General features: G+C 42.7%; 1 protein-coding gene across 1 annotated transcript in view; it reads right to left on the bottom strand.

Moving 5' to 3' along the window:
- CPXM2 (carboxypeptidase X, M14 family member 2) overlaps window positions 1–24,809 on the bottom strand; it is a 69,843-nt gene that overhangs the window by 32,013 nt on the left and 13,021 nt on the right. Inside the window, exons 2-3 of the mRNA XM_063405138.1 lie at window positions 15,959–16,068; window positions 9,484–9,623 (exon numbers count right to left, since the gene is read on the bottom strand). Of these exons, the coding sequence (XP_063261208.1) occupies window positions 9,484–9,623; window positions 15,959–16,068 (250 nt within the window). The remainder of the gene's footprint in view (window positions 1–9,483; window positions 9,624–15,958; window positions 16,069–24,809) is intronic.

Raw genomic sequence — 24,809 nt, 5'->3', positions numbered from 1 at the left:
CTCCTGCAGCTCTGGCAGTTTCCTGCCCCAATAATCAGCTTTTCCTTATCTAACCACGGCACCAGGCTACTGAGCACAGGCAAAGAGAGCATGGGCAGCACCAGAACAACAAAACATCTTCCAGCCGTGCCTTCCCTGAGACAATTTCCTGACTTTCCTTCCTGTGTGTTGGTCCCAAGGCTGAATCCCAGCTCAGGAGAACACACAATGAGGGCTGAAGGGGAAGCAGGGCAGGGATGCCAGGCTTTTTCCTGCCCAGGCTCCAGCAGGATTTTCCTGTCCAGGATCAGCTGAGGACTGGGACTGGTTGGGTTTATCCTGTTGGAGCAGCATGTTATCTCATGCAATATTTTAAGGCCAAGCTTCTCAGTCATGGAAAGCTGAACGGGCAGCAGGTGAAATAAACTGAACACTTTGATGCTCATCTCTGAGGATGCTGTTCCACATCAAGGGAACCCCACGTGATTTGAGGTGAAACAGATGATCTGAGGGGCTGCTGAGCAGAGGCTCAAACCAGAGTGGAAGAGATGGGCCACAAAGAAGGTTGAAGGGATGAAGCACCTTCCTATCTGGAAAGGAGAGAACTGGGGATGTTCAGCCTGGAGAAGGCTCCAGGCTGGAACTTAGAGCAACTTCCAGTGCCTAAAGAGGCTCCAGGAGAGCTGGAGAGGGGCTTGGGACAAGGGATGGAAGGACAGGACATGGGAATGGCTTCCCACTGCCAGAGGGCAGGGATGGGTGGGATTTTGGGCAGGATTTGTTCCCTGGGAGGGTGGTGAGGGACTGGAATGGATTTCCCAGAGCAGCTGTGGCTGCCCCTGGACCCCTGGCAGTGCCCAAAGCCAGGCTGGATGGGACTTGGAGAAACCTGGGACAGTGGAAGGTCCCTACAGCAGGGGGATTGGAACAGGATGACTTTTAATGTCCCTTCTAACCCAAACTATTCCACAATTCTCTGACATTCTTGGAATGAGACCAGCAAACACCAGCAGAGCTCCCACGAACACCATCTACAACAGACCTGGCTCCAACCAAGCATTTTATTCTTCTGCTGTCAGGATAACCTGATTTATCTGCAGTACAAACCCCCAAAATTAATACAAAATAGAACCAGTCAGGCAAATAAATGTGCACCCAGCAATAATAAATAAATTGATGCACAAAAATACTTGTTATAGCAAAATCTCTATACCAAAAAAATGCTGGACAAGCCTTATACTAAATGATACTCGTGCAACAGAATCAGCATGCTGGCAATTAAATGGCCTTCTACTTGAAAAATTAATTTGTACTCTCATGCAATTAAATGTAAAACCATTAATATTAATATTCTATAATAATATTTATGCTGATAAAATTTTAAATCACCCACTGCCAAACAGCTTCCCAATAAGCTAAGTCAAAAAATGTCCAGGCTAACCACAGGTAGCCCAGCAAGTTTTGCAAACTAATTAAAATAAATATGATTTAGGAGATGAAGATTGACTAGCCAGCAAGGGTATTTTTTTTAATAACTGAAATCTTCGAATGTTTAATTTTTAAAATTGCTTCTAGCTGACTGAAATGAATGTACTGCTGTGAAATCCATCTCTTTGGAGGCCCTATGAAGAAAAGCTTAGAGCCAGAATTTCACTTGCTTGAACCCAATTCAGCACAGATTTGTCAAAGTTTTACTCAACAAACAGGAGCTGGGGCTGTAAATACCTTTCCAACCAAACATCTCCAACTTACACGTGGTTTTTACAAGAATTTTATGACTCTTTAGAAAATCTGGTGCCAGCTGTGGATGGTTTTTTTTGCTGTTGCACATTCAGCCAGTAATGCCTGAAGGTGCCAGGGTCAGAGACATCCTCAGCCCTAAACGTTTTGGTCCAAACACCCCTCATTTGGGCCACATTTTGCAACAAGATCTGCATGAGTTTGAAAATCTTTCAGCACCAGATCCTCTGCATCTGCTGTCCCCAACCAAGCTGTGATGCTTTTTCTTCTGAACCTCTTTTTTGTGCCATCCTTAATTTTCCATCCCTTTCTGTGCCTACCTCACCTTTGTAAATCAGTCCTGTATTTGAGGAGAAAACCCCAGACTTTACAGGCAGCGCTTCACTTTGTGAATGTTAAAATGCAGGAAAATGAAAGGCCCTGAGAGCAGCCAGCAAACAAACACTGCCACTCGTGCCCACAGCTGAGAGAACACTCACAGCAGTGCTGAAGGGTCTCACTGCCACCAAGCCCACAGAGGGGTGGCCAAGTGTGGAAGGGACAAAGTGTAGGGACACACCGTGGTTTGGGAAGGGCACACGTGGAGGGACAAGGAGCTGATGACCCCAGCATGACCCCCACCCAACCATTCTCACTGCACCAAGGCATCGTGCAGGTGCCAAACACACAAACCCAGGCTGTGATGAGTCAGTGTGAGCAATCTGCTGCAGCAGATGCTGAAATTCGCTGCAAGTCGCCTTTTCCAAAAGGATTCGGCTCATTTGGCTTCAAGCCCCTTCCGTGGAGGTTAAAAAGCTTTTCCTCTGTGCAGGGCAGGTTCTGTCCCCTCCTCAGCACCCCTTGAGAGTGGCCAGGCAGGAGCTGTCCCTGGGGCTGGCAATGAGCTGCTCCCTCCCAGTGGGTCACGGAGGCTCGGGCAGAGGAGCCCCTGGACAAACCAGCCCCACAGCAGAGCAGCATCAGCTGTGACACTGCTGTCACACAGACTTGTGAAAGCATAAACCTGACCCTGGGTGAGCTGTCAGCACCCCACCCACACAGGATCACCCGGGCTGGTCACTGAGGCAGCTCCCCAGAGCTCAGCAGGGTGACCAAGGCTGTGACAAAATCCTGGGCAGGGGACAAGAACTCATCTGGAAAATCAACAGGGCACAGGTGATGCCTTGTCCATTAGGCTGACCTGGAACAGAGACTGGACAGAGCTAAGAGAATAAAGCAGATAATTATTAAAAGGTGTTTAAGGATACAGCTTGGGCAGGACAAGAGCCTGGCCAGGGCTACATCCAAAGTGGACCCAAAATGGTCACAAAATGGACAAATGCTCACGAGGTCTCACACTTTGATAAGTTTTAGCTCATTTGCATATTGGGGTTTAATTGTCCAATTATAGCTTCAGATTATGAAGTCCCATCCTTCTTGTTCCTCCCCCCAGCCACCCTTGTTTGTGCTTTTGGGCTGAAAGTTGTCCTTGGTGTGCAGCAGGAGAAGGATTTGTTTTGTGTCCCTGCTGTGTGCAGAGCTGAGTGACCCTGAGTGTGAGCTCAGAGCTGCACCCTGGGCAGCACAGAATGTGAAATACAGGGAAGATAAAACTGAAGGCATCACAGGGACTGAAATTCAACCAACAGATGGAGAGCCCTGGAGGTGCAGCTGCCAAAAGCTGGCTCATGAAAGCCCATGAGAAGGATTCACCAAGCCACAGTCAAGAGAAAATACAACTTATTAGGTAAACCCATCCTAAACATTAGTATAACATGTAACTGCTGGCATTATTATCTCAAGGGAGCTTTTCCTGCAATGAGTTCAGGTTGTTTTAAAACTCACATCAATACACTTGATATGATTTCTATGGATTTGGAATGATTCACTCCATGAGGCTGACTTTGGGAAAGTTGTAATCATCTCTGCAGCCCTGTCACCCAGTCAGGGCAAATAACTGATTTAATGCAGAATTACTCGAGTCTGCACACAGCAGCTGCTTGTTTTGTGAAGTGATTTGGATAAAACATTGAGACATATCCACTGAACTTGCTGAAGTTCCACCAGGGTTGTTTTCACAGCCTCTGCGTGGGGACAGGAGGAACTGCTCTGCAAGTCAGTGCTAACTTTGTCTCTTGTACTTGTGAGCTGCACAGGGTTTAGGGTTTATTTTCTGCTCTCACAAGCTGCACTGCACTGCTGAATTTCAACAATTCTCATGTACAGTGAAAAATTCTGATTTCTTAGACTGTAGTAACAGCTCAAAATACCTGTGAATATCCACTCCACTTTCCTGAATGCTACCACAGTGTCACTGGAAGGATTATCACTGCTCTTTCCTTGTCACTGTTGCAATACTGAAGATGCTCCTGTGATTATCTCTTTGGGAAGCCAGTGCTACTACTGAGACCACGACCTTAGTACCAGGAACAGCTGGAAAGACCCTGGCAGTGTTGGACTTGATGATCTTAGAGGCATTTTCCAACACTAATGATTCTGTGACTCTGATTTTTACTGCCTTGCAAGCAGTAAATTACCCCCTTGCCATAGAGACTGCCTAAAAAACAAATCTGAGCTTTGAGAAACCACCAGTGAGTGCAGCAATAAGCTGAAATGTGGGGCAACACATCCATTTTGTGACTGAAGAGCAGAATGCTGTACCACCAAAATTAGAAGCAAGCAGGCAAATTGCACTGACCTAAATTTATCCTCAGCTGTATCTCTGGAAGGCACCCAGCTTGTTACAGACCTACAATCCCCTCAGGACAGTTTGTCAAAAGGGATGCTGGGGCACCATGAAGAGCTCCACTGCACACAGGGAAGGCTGAGGTCGAGGGTGTACCACCAAAAAAAAAATTGCAAAATCATTCCCCTATTCAACCACAAGAATCTTGTCTGTAGCAAAAGCATGATCAGACACTGAATCCAATCTGCTGGATATTTGTTATTTTCTGTCTCTACAGAGCAGCACAGGGAAATCAAACAAGTGACACAGCAGGGAGTGTGCAGTGGTGTCCACACCAGCTTCTAGTTAAAGTGTTCCTTCAGCACTAATGAAAATAAGTGACCAGCTTAAAAGTGTGTCAGTTTAGAGCCAGGAAATACATGGAAGTCATTTCTTCCAGCCAGCAACACCATTGATTTGGTGTCTCCTCAGACCTTCTAAGAGCTATTGCAGTTTTGGAAGACACAGGGAATAACCTCTACCCAAATCAGAACTGAAAAATTAAGATGCCCCCCTACATTTTTTTTTTTTTTCCTAAAGACAAATATCTTGCACAAAAGTAAAAAAAAATCTTCAATATTTTCATGAAGCTGACAGGTCTTAATGAGAACATGCTTGAAAATAAGTCTATTTTGATTTTTCTCTAAAAGTTTCACTATTTTGCAGTGGAATTCCAACTTTCTGCCCAAATCATTTCATCCATGCTTTTTCTTATTGTTGTCATTCTGTCATTCCATGGCATGCAGTGATAGTTCACAATTTACCATGACTGAAAGGTTAATTTTTAGAAAATACATCTCACTCACTGCAACACTGCATCCTCTCCTGAAAACCAAAACATCCTCTGCAATCACACAGCCTGAAGCTTTATATTACTGCCAGCACACACCAACTCTATTTTGACATGTGGGTTTTCTCTTGATAACAAAAGATGATGCTGAATTATCAGAAGAGAGTTTGGTTTGTGGGAAACAAGTTTACTCTGTTTTTCAAATCCCTGCCAAACTGCTAAGAGTGATTAATAGTTTCTTTCCCTCTGTCAAGAGAGTGCATATTTCAAACTACCACATCATTCTTTTAAATCCATGGCACAATTCCACAGTGATGCTTCCAGTGTCTTGAACAGTTGTTTAAAGATATTTGGTTCCTAAAACTGGAAGGTGTATTGGCAGCAATATGAAGAATTACATGGATTATTTCTCCCCCAAAGCAACGGATATTCTCCTCACTTTCAAGGCATTGGACTTCATTCCTATTAATCAGCACTTGTGGCACTCCTGATTTTTGGATATCTTCAGTGTAAAAATCAATCAGAAGTCCTGGTTCTCACAGCTGGGCTCCACTTTTTCTGTGAAATTCATCATCTGCAGATCTTCTGGAATGATCTAAGGAGATTTGCCCATTTATGGTGGCTAAAGAACACTTTTCCACTATTTCAGGATTCCCAGGAGTGACTGAGGTGCCTGAACAGCAACAGCCCTCAAGCCACATGCTTGCTTTGACTGATAAAAGAAAGGACTCCTCAAATAAAGATTTTTTTGTTCAAAACCTGTTTCTGCTTGTTACAGGCTTAAAAAAAGACAGGAGAAAGGTTTGATTCCCTCTGACCATCACAGAATTCACAGCCGAGCAAAAAAATTTGACTCAGAAGTGTTTTTCCTTAAAAAGGAAATGATTAAACAATCCAAGTATTCATCACAAACCAGGCTCAGCCTCCTTCTCTCCCATCGGGTCATCTGTGTTTTCAAGAGCTGCTTCTGCAACTCGGCCTCTTCCTCCTCAAGAGGAGCCACAACCCACCAGAGACAGACAGGGAATAGCAGGAGAGGAAGGACTGAGGGGAAGCAGGTCCTGGCAGTGCACAGGAAATGGAAATCCCAAACACTTTTGTGCTCTTTGCATTGTGTGAAGTGTAACCTTCAGTTCATCATTGCTTAGAGAGCCCAAAAAACCCTCAATGAGCAAAGCTGCATGTGGGCAGATCCTGCCTGACTGGAGTGATCATGAGCAAAACCAGGCTCCAGGTGCCAGAGCTGCTCCAAAGGAGGAAAAGGATGAGTCCAGCACCAGCAACAGAGCTCTGGCTGCAGCATCACCCACAGGAGAGCAAAGGGCAGACTGCTCTGAACTCGAGTGTTGCAGCCTTGCAGTGCAGGTTTGGTGGAGGATTCAGCAGGGAGTCCTTGCCTGCCCTCCCTGGGCATTTGAAATTCCACATTAAGGCAGCAGCAGGACACTACAGGCATCAGGACAGGTACAAACCTGATCTAGCCAGATCTTCCAGTGAAACAATTTTTTTTTTCATTTTATTAAAAGATTCTTGTTCAATAAAAAGAGTTGCTTTGCTGGTTCTTTCTCCCAGTGTCATGGAATCACAGAATGCTTTAGGTTGGAAGGGACCTTAAAGATTATCCTGCTCCATCCTGCCATGGCAGGGACACCTCCCACTGTCCCAGGCTGCTCCAGCCCCAGTGTCCAGCCTGGCCTTGGGCACTGCCAGGGATCCAGGGGCAGCCACAGCTGCTCTGGGCACCCTGTGCCAGGGCCTGCCCACCCTCACAGCCAAAAAATTCTTCCTAATATCTAACACAAGCCTGCTCTCCTTCAGTGCCTTGATTTTTTATTTTTAAAATATAAAGCTGGGAAAGTCTCCAAGGCTTTGGACTAAATAAAAGTCTCTCCCTCAGTTCCCCTGCCTGGCAGGCTTTCACTTCTAATACCACACAGATCAGAGAGGTGGTTTTTTTGGCTCCCATACCTACAATAAGATTCTTCTCCAACATATGTTTCCATCAGCCATGAAAGCACTCTCCTCCTGTCACACAGCCTCACAAAGCTGGGAAGGTGCCTCAGGTGACAGAAGGGCATCCTTTGGTACAAAATTTCGTATCACAAATAATCCCTTTCTGATTCCATCCCAGGCAGCAGCTGAGGGTGGGGGAAGGAAGCTGCTGAGTCTCCTTTGCTTTCTGAGCAAAGCAGGCACAGAGGAACCTGCCCACCCTAATAAAGCCCTACCCCAACACTATTCCCACCCCAATAAAGCCCTACCCCAACACAATTCCCACCCCAATAAAGCCCTACCCCAACACAATTCCCACCCCAATAAAGCCCTACCCCAACACAATTCCCACCCCAATAAAGCCCTACCCCAACACAATTCCCACCCCAATAAAGCCCTGCCCCAACACAATTCCCACCCCAACAGAGTCCAACCCCAACACAATTCCCACCCCAGTAAAGTCCTACCCCAACACAATTCCCACCCCAGTAAAGCCCTACCCCAACACAATTCCCACCCAGTACAAGTCCCACCCCAGCCCTTTTCTGTCCCTTACTGGGACTGTCCCTCCCCATGGCCCTGCTCCTTCCATGGGGCACAGCTCACTCCTCCAGGACGTGTTTTCAGCAGACTTTAACCTGCCCCACAGCACTGCTGGTCCTCTTGAAACCATCTTTGCTCCTCTCAGCAGAAATGTGCCTGGTTTTCCTCAAATCTGAGGGGTAATCCAGGAGGAGCCTGGACCTGCTCTGCCAGCACCAATCCTGCTCTTCCTGCAGACACTCAGGGTTCTCCCCACCAATCTTTTATGGGCAAAACCAAAACTCCCTGCCCATGGCAGGGGAGCTGGAACTCAATGACCTTTAAGCTCCATTCCAGCCCAAACCTTTCTGTGTTTCTATGGCTCAAAAAAAACCCAAAAAAACCCACAACAAAACAAAAACCCACCCCAAAACCCCAAGATTCCTGTGAATCCCAGCTATAAATAGAGTGTCAAGATCTGCTGTAAACTCCTAACAAAGCTGAACTAAAAATAGAAGCAGGACAGGATGAAGCAGTGCAGCTCTGGCGTTGAGAGGAACAGCAATGTCAAGAGGATGAATAAAGAAAAGAGTAAGGCTTTGCTGCAGTAATTACCTACCCACCACAGAACAATGTGGATTAAATATAGAAACCTTATTGCCAAATAAGCACCTACTCCCACAACCATGTTAAAAGGAATTAAACAAAAAGAAAACAAAAAAACCCCTAGGAGATTAAGAAAGAAAAATACTCTTTTCCTAAGATATAGTGACATTTTTCTGGTTTACCTTCAATTATACATCACATTCATTTTCTAAGGGAGAGTTCTGTGCAAAAGGTCCAGCAGTACAAGTGGAATTATCTGCTCACATCAAGCTGTGAGACTCAATGACAAATTAAAAGGCCAAACAAACACATAAAGAGCAGGAAAAAACTCCAAATCCTCACCTCCAATTCCTGTTCCTGCCATCTGATTGCTGCATCTCTCATATACACTCCACAACAGTCACAGAGGACTAAATGCAGACAAATCTGGGCAAAACACTCATTTCTCAGTGCCATGAGCACATTCTCTAGCACAAGCAATGTCCAGAAAGCTCAAAAATTGTATATTTTTATATATACACTATATGTATTGTGTATATAAATATATATATACATATATAATGTATATTTGCATAATTATATGCAGAGATGTAATTAAGTCATATTTAAATTAATTATAACTATATATAAATTTATAAATTATATGCTTACATATATAATATATATGTAAATATATATCTCTATATATTTCTAGAGATATATATAAGTTTATATAAAGTTTATCTGCTCACATAAAAATCATGTTATTTTGGAATTACAGCAATTACTTGGTGATTACCTAGGAATTAAGACATCTCTAAGAGGCATGGTTATTCTAAACTAAATTAAAAAGGTCCCCAAAAACTACAGCCTAAGCTAATCAAGTTAAATATTGGAAAAGAATGAGGAAGTTTAACACAAGCAAATATGCCAAGGTGAGTGTAAAGGCCCAGATGTTGATCATGACTACAGGAGTTTGCTCCCTTAAACTTCTATTTTCTGCCATATATGATGACTTTGCCATTACTGTTGCCCCATTCAATCACTTGATGTCTCGCAGCAATTCCAATATTTCTGGGGTTTTTTTTCTTGAAGAACCAAAGCACATCAGGACGTGAATTCCTTGGTCTGAAAGCTCAGGACCCCATGGATAAATCTCAGGTGTACTTACGACCAGAGGGAGTTTCTTCCCTGTGTGATGACTCCAGTGAACTTTGTCAGCCTTCGAGCATCTACTTCAATCCACTGGTAGGGGTCATTTCTTCCTGCACACCAAGCACCATCATAAAAATCATTTTCGTTAACACCTGCCTGAAAAGAAGGCAAAGCTGACCATAAATCAGAGCTAAGAAACTGAAGGTCTTTCATGGGAAAAAGAAAGGGACACATCATCCATCCCCCTCACTCCTCTGGCACCACTTTAAGACCCTTGAGGCCCTCACTAAAATATTTCCTTACTCAAGGTGGGGCAGGAAATTCTGGGAAGTCCCTTTGAAAGCAAAGAATATTTACATATAAGTTTAAGTCAGAAAATATAAATAGAGCTTCAGTCTGTTCTTGTGGCCTGATAGAGCCACAGACCCAGAGTCACAGCCTTTATCCAGAACAAATTATCCACATGGGCTGCAGAGTTTGGAAAGTCCTGCAAAGCCAACTCCAGCCCACATAAATAATGGTCAGTGATTAGAAAAATCTCATTTTCCCTGGAAGCAGAAAAGCAGAGTGCAGGGCATCAGGAAACAGTAACACTCCTTCCCACCAGAACCAGAATTATTGATTTTCATAGCAAGGGTGGCAAAGGTTAAAAATTCAGGAATGTCTGGCAGCTCCCCAACTTGAGCACCAACTTGTATCTCAATTTCTGCTGGGAAACCCACCCCAAACAGCCTTCCCACCATTTTCAAAGAAACAGCTGAAGGTATTTTGGGTAAGCTGTTTTCCAAATAAATCTGAACTAGAATTTCATGAAACATAGCATCTGAAGCCTTCAGAGATTTATTTTCCTTCCAAAGCCCAGGAAATGTTTGGCACCGAGCTGGATACTGCCATAAAGAGCACAGAAGCTTTGCCATGGGGTCCTCTGAGGCTTTTTTGTGTATTTTTGTGGTGTTTCATCTGTGGTTTGTGGGCATTTATCACTGCCATCCATGCAATTCCAAGAATGGATATCGTTCAATATTTCCCAAATAAAATGAAGAGGTGCACAGATTTTTCTACCCAAATGGGTGGCTTTAACTCAAAAAGGATGCAGTGGTTAATCCTTTTTCCCAGTGTGGCTCTGATGGCATCTGAAGGAAATGCTGCAAAACACAAGCCACTGATTCAATCCCTAAAACTTCTCATTTTCTTGAGTATTCTGGAAGGAGATAAGACAGCTTAAAAATTATTTGTTTTTCTACATCTACCAAAATTAAATTAATCCCACTACTTCTATGCATTAGCTCTGATATTTTAAGGAGAAATTCATACAAAATTCAGAGAAAAAAACACAGAGAAAAAGCCTATTAACAATGGGAGATAAATTCTTCAAGGAGAGCAGAACAATGGGAAAACATGAGAATACAAACACTGACCTGAGTTAAAGCCCTTTGCAAGAAAAGGTTTCAATGCATTTTAAAATAAGATGGAATCTGAAGTAGCCTCAGGCTTTAAAACCCTGCCAGGAAGTGTTAAGATCTGCAGAGCACCTTGACCCAGCATCCTGCTAATCCCCTTCACACGGGGAATTCCAGCAGTTCCTGCAGAACAAACCCCCTCTCTCCCAACCCCTGGTCCTTATTAAACTGAGGATATTCATCAGGGAATAAACCTCCCCTCCACATTGCAATGAGAAGTGGAAAACAGAAGAAAAAAGTGTGAAAAAAGTGCTTATGAAAATAAAAAAAAAAATCCTCCCACTTAAATTACATTCTGGAGTATCCATGGTTTCAACTGTGTTTAAATAAAGTTGCATATCAAATATGGGGAGTCTTAGTTATCCACAGATTAAAATACTCTGGCTTTAAATAGGGGCAAAGATACCATAAAAAAACCAAAACACAATACAAACAAACAAACCACAAAAAAATAAAAAAAAGAAAAGAAGAAACCATGCTGCTACTTCTCCCTGCTCTCTTATTTTCTGATATCAGCTTCTCTGAAGCTAAAATAAAAGGTTTTTACTGTGTAAAAAGAAGCAGGTGTCTGTGTCTAATCAGCACAAAATACTGCATGAAAAAGAGGAGTTTAAGCAATGAGAAATTCTTTTTAGAAATGTTTCTGAAGGAAAAAACTCAATAAATTTATGCTACTATTTCTCTTCTCAAGCTTCAAGTCAATACTTTTTATCTGAAGGTGCTTTATTTCTCTATGGCCACTTCATAAAACTGTTTCTATGAAATAAAAACTTATAGACTCAATCAAGTATTTAGTAATTAAAATTCCCATTAAATTTCTGTGGAAAAATGATCATTCCTAAGAGATGAGTAGAGTAATCACCAAGTATTCTATCAAATAATACAGACCAAGACACCTTTCCTCAGCAAGGTGTTTACTTGAATTTTAAAAATCCATATTGAATTACTGGAAAAAGCAGATTCAAGTTATGTCATGGGTACTTAAATTATCTTCATAAGCAGGAGACTGAAGGAGCTGATGAAAATTGGAAGCCAGGGCTAAGTCTTGAGCAAATCCTTTTTCCCTTCACAGAATATTCAAGAATAACTCCAAGTCTAACCCAGTTTGTGTTTCACTTGCAGCCAAATGCAAAAATATTTCTCAATATGCAGTGTCTTATGAAAAAAAAACCCTTTTGGATAGAGGAAAGGAGACTTTTTCTGTCACTCACAAATAAGTTATTCCCAAGTGTGAAAGTTGGAAATTGTAATTCAGCTAAACCAAACCAGCTGCTTATTAGGTATCCAGAAAATAAGATGAAGGTTACAAATTCCTTTACAAATAACATGACTTCGCATATTAATTCATGCTTCTCTTCTAAATTAGATGTGTGCAAGCCAGAATAAAAACTTGCTCACAATACTAGTGTTTGAAAAGCCTTATTCTATAATGAGGAGAAAGATGATACTACCAAAATGTATTCAAATAAAGAAAGAAATTCCAGTGTTCTGCCACAAATCAGCTGGAGCAGCAGTAAAAAATACACCGAATATCAAACCACCTCTGCTTAAATTCTTTTCTATTCCCAGGAGGATGATCAAAAAAATTATTTTACCATAGGAAGTTTGGGAAGGGAAAAAAAAAAAAAAGGCATTACTCATCACAGGTATTTATAGCAACCACTGCCAGTAGGGAGGAACTCAAACACAGCCTCTGAGTAAATCTTCAATAATTTTGTCTTTTCCTTGTGATTTGATAATGCAGCTTTTCAAAGGGAACTAAGACCTGGAAAGACAATGATGGAACCATGGAATGGTTTGGGTTGAGAGGGACCTTAAACCCCCCCAGTGCCACCCCTGCCATGGCAGGGACACCTCCCACTGTCCCAGGCTGCTCCAGCCCCAGTGTCCAGCCTGGCCTTGGGCACTGCCAGGGATGCAGGGGCAGCCACAGCTGCTCTGGGCACCCTGTGCCAGGGCCTGCCCACCCTCACAGGGAACAATTCCTGCCCAAATCCCATCCAGCCCTGCCCTCTGGCAGTGGGAGCCATTCCCTGTGTCCTGTCCCTCCATCCCTCATCCAAAGTCCCTCTCCAGCTCTCCTGGAGCCCCTTCAGGCACTGGGAGGTCTCCTTCATACACAAATGCCTGTGTCTGCAGACATGGGATTGCCTTACTTGGGTAATATCCACTGTTTGGATTTCTCCAACCAGGACAAAAAGGAAGGGAAAGAAACACAGTCTGACAAATTATTCACTCTTAATTATTTTATGAGTGACAAATACTAATGATTTTTATCCCCAAAGGCAGAGAGCCTCAATTAATATTATTTTATGCCATAAATTCTCTTGACGATATTAAATTACTCCTGGGTGTACCACTAGTGCAGTTAGATCCCAAAATATGGGGCTCTGCTAATGTGGTTCGTGCCCTTGAGAAATCCCATCTTAATCCCCACATGCAGGCAGGACTGGGAGGAAAATCAGGTCCCACACAATTCAAGGGCACAAGAGAAGCAGATCCTGCAAAGTCTCATCCAATTCTAAGCCTGTCCTTCTCTGGAATAAAACACACAACAACTGACTCATTTCATGTGCTTCAGATAATCTAAACAGGAAAAAGGAAGAAAAACCCAAAACAAACCCTGAAAAGCTTTTGAAAAACTTAATTACTCTGCAAATTCTCTGTGAATTGAGGCAGTGCCAGTTACCTGGGGAGAGCTCTGAGCTTCTCAGCTGACTTTGCATCAGATGATGAGGCTGGGCAGAGAGAGGATTTGGTATTATTTTAGGGGGGAACACCACAGTCCCACGAAGGTTGTGACAGCTCTGTGGTGATATCCAGATCACTGGACAAGGGCAACAGCCCGTAAAATTGTTTGTCACCACAGCCACAGCATTACATGTTGACAGAATTCCAGTGGCACATCAGTGTTTCTGAGCTGGGCCAAGTGTTCTCCTGCATGTACAGCTCTGAACAGCAGGAAAACACAGCAGCTTCAACCCCAGTGCCTTTTGCCTTTCCCCAGCACGCTGCAACCTCCTGTGCTGAGCAGCAAAGGGAAATCCCCAGGGACCTCATTACCCACCTGAACATCAGCCACTGCTGCACCCGGCCCTGCTCACAAAAAAATTCCCTCTAAATATGAAAGTCAGAAATCTTCACGCAGAGTAAAATGAAGCTCTGAAACCCCAGTGACAGGGACCTGCAGATTCCAGGTTCAGAAAAGTTTTAGTGTTGTTCATTTTTAACCAAGCCAGAAGAAAACTGAGAAAAACTTAGAAAAAAAACCCCTGAAAACTTAGAAAAAAATTTTAAGGAAAAATAAAGGCAAGCTCAATTTTTTTAACAGCTGGAGTAACCCTATGTGGTGAGGGGGTTTAGGGAATTACTGTATATATAGTTTCAGTAGGTGTAAAAAAAAATTGGTCTACTCCAAGCTTGGGGAAATTTTGGGAAGAGGTGAGTGGCATTTTTCTTCTGTTTTGCTTCTCAGTAAAAGACTGTGCCCTTGGCTTCTCTGGAGATTATATTTAAAGGAAACATCAGCCATTAGTAACACTCTATTTATTATATATATTTATTTAAGATCTCTTTATTTATTTTAACACACTACTGGTGATGACAGGAGTGGATGGGCTACCGGTCTAAACCAATGTGGTCTTGTGATTAAACAAATTGAACTTCAACAGCAGCATGAAAAATAAGTAGCCAGAACCAACAGAGAACTCAGAGTTTGCAGCACAGTCCTTGGTTTTATGCCATCATATAAACAAGACTGTAGTAAAATAACCAAGCATTCCTCTAGACCCCCCTGAATATCACCTGCATTCCATTTTTGTGATCATGAGGGGTTTTTTTTCCTAGCAGAAGATACCAAGTAAAGAAGCCAACTCCCTCAGCGGGCTCTCAAAAGACAATAAATATGAAGGCTGATAGTCAGTAGTTAATAAATATGCAGGTGGGACCTCACCTTGCACACAAACCCGTGTGCCTGCCCCTGGGTTGGAGAGGAAGAGCCCATTCCCACCTCTGTGCTGGCTGCCTGCCACTCCCCCCACAGCTGGCTTTTCCAAAGTGGTTTCCTGAGCTTTCTGACCAACTTTAATACATTAAAACAAACACTGAAAATCCCCAACAGCCAGGAGGGAGGGGTATGCAGGTATTTTCCCCTGAGAGATGTTTGTGCAGAGGCACAGTGGGATTTTAACCAGGGGTGATCCCTCTTCCAGAGGGATCCATGGAGTGGCACTGCTGGTTAGAGCTCATCCCTCCTAGTCCCAGCCTCAGCCCCCCTAAAAGCATCAAACCCCTTCAGCTGGGGAGAAACACAAATGGAGGGGTCTAATGGGTGAAAGATCACAAATTAAATAAACTTCAGAGGTCTTTCATTGTTGGCTCGGTGCTCATGTCCTGTTTATGACTTTAAGTGTTGTGTTTATCATGCAAAGTAACATTTTTCGTCTGGACAGACTGTAATTCAGAGAACAGCCCTAACAATAAAGTGGGAAACTCAAACAGGGGAAATGGGAAAAAGGCATTTGGTCCTGCAAAGCACCTAAACACATTTTTAATCTCAAATAAAGGAAACTAGACAGGATTGTGTGTTAGAGAGTTTTGAACTGAAGCAGTTTTTGGATGGTATAATCACTGCTTCTGAAACAAAACTGCCTTAGGGAAAGGGTTTCACTTGAAACCACACTTTCAATTAACCATTGTCATTAACAGGCAAACAACAAAGGAAAAAGCAACTTGCTGTGAGAGCTTCCTTGCAGGCTGGGATGATCTGGAGCTGGGAAGGGAGCTGCCCCACCTCTGCCTGCTCGCAGAGGTCACTCTGGATTTGCACACCACATTTGGAGTTTTTCCTAACCAGCCCACAACCCAAAGGTTATCCATCAAACTTACTCACTCTACCACCCCAGAGCTTCCCCTTGACTTGAATTACATGAGCTGACAAAGCAGTCAGAACCAATAACTATCCACTGGCTCTCTTTATTCAGCAGCACAACCTGGAGCCATTCTCCCACTCAGGAGCAAAATTGATGTTACCTGAATGTTGAGCCTTCCTCGGTGCGCCCCGAGGCCGTAGCGCTTCGCTGTGGAGGCGTGGAGCTGGAAGTCAGTAATTTTTAATGTCTCTAGACCAAGTGGAGGGCAATCTACAAAACAAAAGATTGATTAAATTTTAATTAAACAGAAAAAAAACCCCAACCCTGCAAAAACCCAAAACAACAAAACAAACAAGTATTCAAAGTCTGTGGGTTTCGGCAGTGCCAAGCTGGCTGGGGTCCTCCCTGGGACAAACGAGCACAGCAGTGCTGAGGTCAATGAGAAATGGCAGCTCTTGGAAAATCAATGAGGCAATGCAGATTTACACCCTTTTCCAGGGGCTCAGATGGTTACTGCTGCTTGCTCTGTGCCTCACTTTTCCACGGACATGCACGGTATTTCCTGTCAAGTGCTTCTCAGTACAAAACACCAGCAAAACGCCCTTCTGCTTTTTCTTTTTGGTGATTTCTTTTTCATCTCTCGCTTGGATTTTTGTTCCCCTCCCTGTATTCATTCCAAGCTACTGTATGAAGTTATGTTTCTAATTAAAATCTGTTTTGGAAACTTCACTCAGAGTCCCTCCTGTTGCACAATAGCATCTGTTCCAGAGGTCTGGGAGCCCAGAGAGAGCTGGGCTCTGCAGAGATGGTGATTCAGCACAAACAGAGCAATTTTGAACCAATTTTGCATCTCTCTAAGCCCCAAATTCTGCACATCCTTGAGGACAGAAAAGCAAATGCCATTACTTTAGCAAAGCAGTGCTTGGAGCTTTGGCTTTGGAAGTGAAGAGGTTGAGAAAAATCTGTTTGGTGATTATCCAACAAATGTTTGGTTTTTTAATCACTCACCAAAATGTCATGAGGTTATCAAAGTATGAAAGAATGATTTGTGTTGGGAAAGCACAAAAATCATCAAGTCCAAGCACTGCTGTCCCCAAGTGCCACATCCACACCTGTCAAATCCCTCCAGGGATGGGGACTCTGCCCTGGACAGTGGGAATGTACCTGAGAATCTCATCCCGGTTGGAGTTAACTTCCAGGTGCAGTTTTGCTTTATTAGGCACAAACAGGCAAGACTTGAGATTTCCCAGAGTCCTCCTTAATTCACAACAAACTGAAATAAAATCCGTCAGGAGAAATGTCAGGCTGTCAATCCACGCTGCAGTTTTGTTGTTCATCCTTAGGAAGTTCTCACACAAATCCAGGGCCAAATGTCTCCTTCAGAAGTAGCAAAGACAAAAGCTAAACCTAAATGTACTTTCTAAAGTACCAACAGCAATCTTAGTCTTATGTAAGAGCTGAAATGTAGACAGCTCCTCATTTCAAAGAGCTTTCAATTCAATTATCCAAAATAGAGAAGATACAGGATGTGTAATGAAAGCCAGAGGAAGGAATAGCTGGGAGGATTTGGGTTTGATTGTCTGATTGTTTTAATTTCATTTCCTTATAGAGTGTTGCATCTTTCATCATATTCCAACTGGAAGAAGCTCTGACAGATCTCTTCTGGGAGTAAATTACATCATTGGGAACTGCCTGCCTTTTTTAACAAGTTTGGTCCTCAAGGCAAGTTTGGATATCAATGTCATCGTGCAATCCTGTATATTCCTCTGTGAACAATCTCAACATTCCCCACGCTCAAAAGTTACCCAGAACTACCCGTGCCAGGTCTGAGCTAAAATAAAGGTGAGCTGAAAAATAAAAGCAAGCTGGTTCTGCATGCTCAGCTCATAAAATATCATTTAATTCCATGTTTATGCTGCTCCTACCAAAGCCAAGGGGCGATCTACAGCTCCTGCTGGGAGTTATAAAAGTTGAAAAACTCTCTGTGTTTCACATCCTGTTCTCTGCTGCCAAACTGCAGCCAAGGTTTATGGAGCTACCCAGGGGTCACATCCCTGCTCCATGACATGCACAGTCCTTATCCACCACTGCTCTCAGCAATGCAAATCCCTCTTTTGATGAAACCTGTAGGAAATGCACCAATTTTGAGCCTGGCAGCTGCCTGTCAGAGCAGCCTGAGGCTCCCTGCACTGACACTCACCTGCCCATGCAGGTACCAGAAGGGGGTTTGGTTTTATTCAGAATGAAATGGTATTAATTCACTGTAAAGCTGCAGAATTCCTGGGTTCCCTGTGGATTTAGGCTGCAAGATGGGTATTTCCAGGCTGAAAAAAATTCCCTGGGTATTTTAGTGTTTATCTCTGTTTGCAGAAAAATTGAAGCTTAATAATAAACGTTCATGTGGATCTCAGAGAAAGGTGCTTGACTGCTCTTTCTTTCTGAAGGATGAATTACCTGTGGATGTTGTCTGTGGATGCATCAGATTACCAGGCCAATATTAGGAAATGCTCAATTTAGCAGTGAAACCAAGACTGGGCTGTGTGAGCAGGCAGGGACAACAGGCAGAACAGGTAACTCTGATGAAAACCTTGCAATTAATTGCTCACGAAACTCTCCTTACCAATCTGCTCAAGCATTACAATATTCCAAGTGAAATCATGAGGCTCTTCACCATCAATTCAATAGTATACTGAAATCTATTTTTTACAATTATCCATATAAATTAATAGCAAAACACCTGCTTTCTCTAGACTTTAGGCTGTGCCTTCACTAATTAAGCAAATCCTTTTTTTATTATCTTGGTAAGAAAAACCTGAATATTTTGCTCCAATACTTGACTGAAAATGAATGAAAATACTTTCTTGCACTGTTGGCTCCTCTTTCTCCAGTGGACATCCCAAACTGGGAGCAGAGCAGCAGGATTTGCATTTGAAGACCTTTAGATTTTTCCATCAGTGTAACCCTGCATGGGGATGATATTCTTGGAATCATCAAGATTATTGTTTAAGGCAGTTTGGATGTATGGAATTCATCCAGCTTTCCACAGGAGAAGACATTTGATTTTGCTTTAAAACAAAATTATGTCTTCTATTTATAGCCATAACATTTGAATATTAACACTTTAGGATATAAATGTTTTCCACATGCACAGGAATTCCAACATCAATAAAGGGATGAAAAGAGGAACATGCAGATCAGGACAACAATTTGTAATGTTCAGAGATGGTGGGGACAAATTTTTCAATATAGCTTCTTCTGATTACCTCGAATTTCCTCAGTACAATACAACAAAATCCACCTGAATTTGCCATATCACTACTGAAAAGATATAAATTCTGACTCATACTGTGAATTTAATTTTGGATAAATTATTTTGTTGGGGTGTGTGTCCCCTGCTTCTTAAAGCTACTGGAGATAACCAGGACAGCCTAGTTTTGAAAAACATATAGGAAAAGAAACTGATTTATGGCATTCACAAAAACTTTGCTCTTTAAAGTATTGCTTTAATATATTTTATTGAACTTGAAGAAATATTTCATGAAACAATGAAAATTGCCACCCAATCAGCAGGGCTGTCTTAATGATTTTGTACAATTTCAGTTTGAAAAAAACTTCAGGGAAAGCTACAGGAATGACCAGAGATTGTGTGAATCTACTACATAATGGATTCAGCTGGAAATGACCCAGTTATTTGGTTGTTTCTTCAACCAGCTGAAAATTTAATCATTGTAAAACACAGGGAATCAAACTGTGGCTCTGAAACATTGAAATGCACGTCCTGTGCAGATAAGAGCTTTCTAAAAAATTGCATTTCTGGTTCAGGGACACAAAAAGCAAACCTTAGGCTTGAAGGTGCAGGGATGGGGCTGTTGTGGACATTTCTTCCTTCCTGGCCATATTCAAGCATGATTTTGTGTGTGATTTGCAGCCATGGATAGGTACTCACTTCAGAAACCAGCCATTAATAAGATGTCAGGATCAAGGAATTCATTCCAAGCTGTAAAAAGAAGGGCTTGGATTGAGAGTTGAGAACATTTGCCTGTGGAAGGGTGTTCTTGTGAGATTTGATTCCAGAACAGCTTTCCTCCAGCAATGCTAAGTGGCCTCACCTCAGTGTCCATTATTGTCAATTATTCTCTCCCAGGAGTCCCAGCCAGGGCACCAAGGCAGCTCTGGTACCTGGGCTCTGTGGGGAACCCCCTGTCCCTAAAAATCAGCAGGAGAAACCTCAGGAATTAGCTCAGTCTCCACCTCACCTCCTGAAACCTGAATTTACCTCTCATTCCAGGTTTGCCTATAACAAGAACAACACCTGAATGTGCAGCTGAGCCCCCTCCTCGAGCCAGCAGGGACAATTTGCAATCTCAGCATGTGTGGGGATATTTTAAAGCAGTTTCATCCCCATTATGGCTTTGTCCCATTGCTGCAGCATCTTCAGCTGAAGCTCTGGTCAAAGCCCACCTCCAGCAGAGCCAGCGTGGTTTCCTTCCCTCCTGCAGTGCAATTTTAGCTGCTCTGCTGCAATTTTAGCTGCTCTGCAGCACACTACTGTATTAGCAAGGAAAACACATGTGTTCACCTCTATTGCCTAAATTACTCATTTATTTTATTTCCTTCTGGTCTAAATAAAGAATTAGAGGCAAGTCCAGATTGCCTTTATGGCTCTTGTATCTAATAAAGATTTAGGAAATCATTCTGTCCTCCTCTTTCAGAGGCAAAGCAGACAAACATATCTTTAGCTTAAAGAGAATTTTCCATCAAGTTTGGAATTGGTTCAGCTTTTCAAATGGAAGGGGGCAGAGAGAAGCAGCATTTTTCCTCTTCAGTCCATATCATAAGAGCCATACCTGAAATCCTCTTCAATTCCTACAAGTCTGTGCTGGTCTAAATCCTCATGAGCAGAGACACTGGGATCTGGAAATGGAGAAACATCAGCTCTGTGCAGCCTGACAATCTCCTATCCCAGAGGAGACACGGGATTTAAGTCTTGCTTAAATAAAACACTTCAACATGCAGTTAAGAGGCAAAACTGTGAATTTACCTACAGATACAGGTAAACTAAGCACACAAATAAGTGTATATTTTGTGAGAATTAAGATTTTAATGGTCATTATACCGTTCATACTATTCTTCATAGTCTTGCACAAAAATTTCTTAGCAAGGCCAGTATCATAAATTTTGCCCTAGCAGCTAAATTTAGAGGTTTTCCTAGGAAAAGTGTGGTTGATAATTCATTTTCCAACAGCAGAAACTCTTAATGGGAATTCTGCCAGTCTAATTTCTGTGGCTGAAGTTATGTTTAGGTCACAGGTAGGCAAAGTACTTCAATACTGCAATGCACACAAGGTGAAATAACAGTAAAAGCACATTTCTGACAACCTTCACCTTGCTGAAAATATCTTTTAACTACTTTTCTCTGATGGCCTTTGTAGGGGCTGAGTTAAACAGAATGAAGTTTTCCATTTTCTAAACAATTTGTTATATATATATATATATATAACATAAATAATTTATATTTATTTATGAGGGCATTGGGCAGTGGGGATGTGTGCAAATTTGGTCTCTAAATGTTGCTGTTTTGAGGATGTGATCATGGAAGTGTGAAATTCCCACAGATGCTCATGACTCACACTCCACAGTTGGAAAAATGTCCATGGATTTCAGTCTGAGTGGTTTTCTGACTCTGCCCAGATCTGAAGTGTTGCTAACAACAATTACAATTTTCTTTTCTGGCCTGAATTCAGACCACCAGCCACCCTACGCCCCAGATCATTTGAAGCTGCATCCTGAGGCAGCTGAAAGTTCCTCAAACACATTTTGCTTTTATTTACTTTTTCTGAAAAACCCGTTCCCAGAGCACTGCGAGACCAAAGCAAGCAAAGTGCATTTACAACAAACACCCTGCACAGAAGCTAAAATACTGAATTATAGTCCCAGACCACAGATCAAATAAAGAATTAGGGAGATGCCAACATTTCCTATCCTAAGACCACGTTAATTATTGCCTAACTTTGCATTGAAGCTGTATATTTTTCCAGGACAAGCAACAAATGTTGCATTGAGGTCTTCAATATTGATCACAGCACTGCAACATACACTGGTGATTGCCCTGGAAGATGTAAAAACAAATAAAGAATAAATGAAGAATTATCTGGGTTCTTTAGGTCAGGTCTGGCATGAAAACAAATGAGATCCTGAAAATACCCTTTTCCATTTTCTCTCATTCGCTTTTCCCATTTTTGCTCTCTCACAAGCCCAGGTTGTGGCTGGCTCGAGATGCAACAAAACATTTGCAGGAAGAGCTCCTGTTATTGCTGGCACGGCTGGAGGCAGCAGTTCCCAGAGTGCCTGGGAGTTTGCTGGCCAAGCCTCCAGACTCCAGAGGTTCATCTAAACTCCAGACACCACCCTCACTCCCTGAGCTGCCTTCTGCTGCCACCAGCCTGGCAGAGGATGGGATTTGTGATGTGGCACAAGGAACTCTCCAGTTTGTACCCACATCTGCAAAGATCTCCCCCCTCTCTCTCTCTCTCTCTAGAGAAAGAATTTCATATAATCACTCTGAAGAAATCATATTTGCTTTAGTGGCAAAAAGAACCCAGCCTGAAAAATATCATATCAGTGCTTAACTTTTTATTATTATGAGCTTTGACTAAATTCTGAGGGCTGACTTCTGTGCTATTAATTTCAAAATGTCTCCTCTGATTTTTTTTTCTGAAGCACAGGGTGAAGACTTTCTGTAATTCCAGCTGAAGCCACAAAACTGAGCACAGCCATCAAAAATGAGAACCATCCTCTTCTTTCCAGAGCCAGAAAGACCTAGCCAAAAAAATGGAGAACAAAACTGAGACAGACCACTTGCACAATGGCTGGGTATAGGACAAAAATTACCATTAAAAACACATCTTCATTCCAGAAATAGCTAAAAATACCAGGTCACTGAGGTGTACTGCAAGAGCAAAGATTCTACACTAAGAGCATTAATTGCAGCCATCAAAAATAAACATTAAAATGTGGAATGCTATTAACAAGTATAAAACTAAGACAGAAATAACTCTGATCTTAAGATACAGCCCTGGCTCAATAAATGAGACATCTTAGAAGAGCTCAAGTTTAACCATATTAGCAATCCAATTTGAGTGTATTTTACCAAAAATAGGATAAATATATAAGAAGTTGTATGAATAAAAAAATGGCTTGTGGTGCAATTATTCCCCTCCATGAGAGCTGTAGTAGGAATTTTATACAGCAGTAAATACATGCAATATATCCATGGTTGGGATAGAACATTCACTTTGTGGCAGTCACAGCATAGTCAGGAAATTTCTTAAACATCAATAAACTGGAAAGTATCCATAATTCCTGGTCCCAGAAATACAAATTTACTGAGAACTCTGGCTGCTCTTTGAGGATTTTGCAACACAGCCATGCTTTTGGAAAAAAAAACAACCAAAAACGTGGATTTGAGGTGGTCCAAAGGAAGTATCCAAGTGGGAGGACACAGGAAAGGGGCTGAGAATCAGAACTGCTCACCTGGGGCTGAGGTACACAAGAACAGCTTCAGAATTCCTCTGGAAATACCCAATTCCACTGGAATAAATGGCACCACTCTGATATCACCCAGCTTTCACCTCCTCACTCTCCCACAGCACACAGGTGGAGCCCACACACATGGAGCAGGAAAAAGCTGAGAAACTGCAAAGTTCTCATTAGCAGGGACGAGCCATTAAATTTTATCCCCACTGCTCCAGTCACCTCCACTCCCAAGTGCTAAATCTACACTTGAGAAGGACTGAAATCAGCAGCTTCCCAGTCAGTTCCACTTAATGTTATTCAAATTTTAATCCAGTTAAGCTCCAGCCCAGACAAAACTGTATTTTTTACTCCTCAACAAGGCAGAAAATGAGTTGGCAATGATACTGAAAGAGATACATTCACTTCCTTCGATGATGGAGCTCAAAGCCTAACACGAGTTAATCGTGGATGTGGATAGAACCACTTGGCTCTTCAGTTTTGGCTTTCATAGCCTGTTTTCTACCCTTTTAGCTTTCTGACTTAGCTCGTGGTGCAAGCCAGGAACCTCCAGAGCCACGCTGATGAAGTGGCACCAGCTGTGCCTTTGGGCAGCCGAGGGCCATCAGTCATCTTAGCAGAGAGCTGAGATGTCATCTCTCCTATTTTTATTATTAAAGTTAAAAATACTCAAATTGCAACAGAGTACAGACCAGCAGCAGTGTGTATCTGCAGTGAGAGCTGGGTGAGGATCATCCTTCTGACCAGACCATCAGCCCTCCTCTCTCTGCTGCCTTGGGAAAAACTCATCCTTGTCGATTTGAAATCCTCCCAACAACGTGCTGCTCCTCATGGGTGACTGTAAAGTCAGAACACACAGCTGCAAACAGCTCCATGCACAAGCAACACCCTCCAAGATGGGCTGGGATTGCCAAGCCCACCCTCAGCCCTGGAATTCCCACCCTTCTCCTCCTGCAGCACTGGGGGAGCCTCGCTGGGAGGTTCTGCCCAGCCCCAGCTCTCCTGGAGCTGTCCCCTGCCCTCCCTCCCTGCCCAGCCCTCTGCCAGGCTGCACATCTGGGATGAATACTCGACCTATATAAGGAGCCTGTGACAGGAAATACCTCAAACCAATCCAGCTTGGTTTTAAAACCTTTTATAAAGTGTAAGGTCTGAGTTTTATGAAGACCTGGTGTGCCTGCTCTAGCAAGTTTCTGGCTATTTATACATTTATACACTTGGGGTTTTTTTTGCTCTAGCATCACATCTGTTGTTATTATTTCATAGGAAATGATAAGAGAAATTAATAAACCCAAACAGTTCTCATAAGGCATGGAAGGTTTCATAGTGCCTGGAGCTGTTGCCCAGACAGTGATTCCAGAAGAAATTTGTGTGGTTACAATAAACCTGAACTCAAGTTTTGCACTCCTTCCCAACCCTTAAAAAGGAATCAGTTTGTAAGTTCTAGAGCAGAGTAAAAGAAAAAATAAGTTTGATTG

Source organism: Prinia subflava, chromosome 9 (assembly GCF_021018805.1).
Source record: "Prinia subflava isolate CZ2003 ecotype Zambia chromosome 9, Cam_Psub_1.2, whole genome shotgun sequence".
NCBI lineage: Eukaryota > Metazoa > Chordata > Aves > Passeriformes > Cisticolidae > Prinia > Prinia subflava.
The sequence above is the reverse complement of the archived record's forward strand: the minus strand, read 5'-3'. Positions and strand labels throughout refer to the sequence as shown.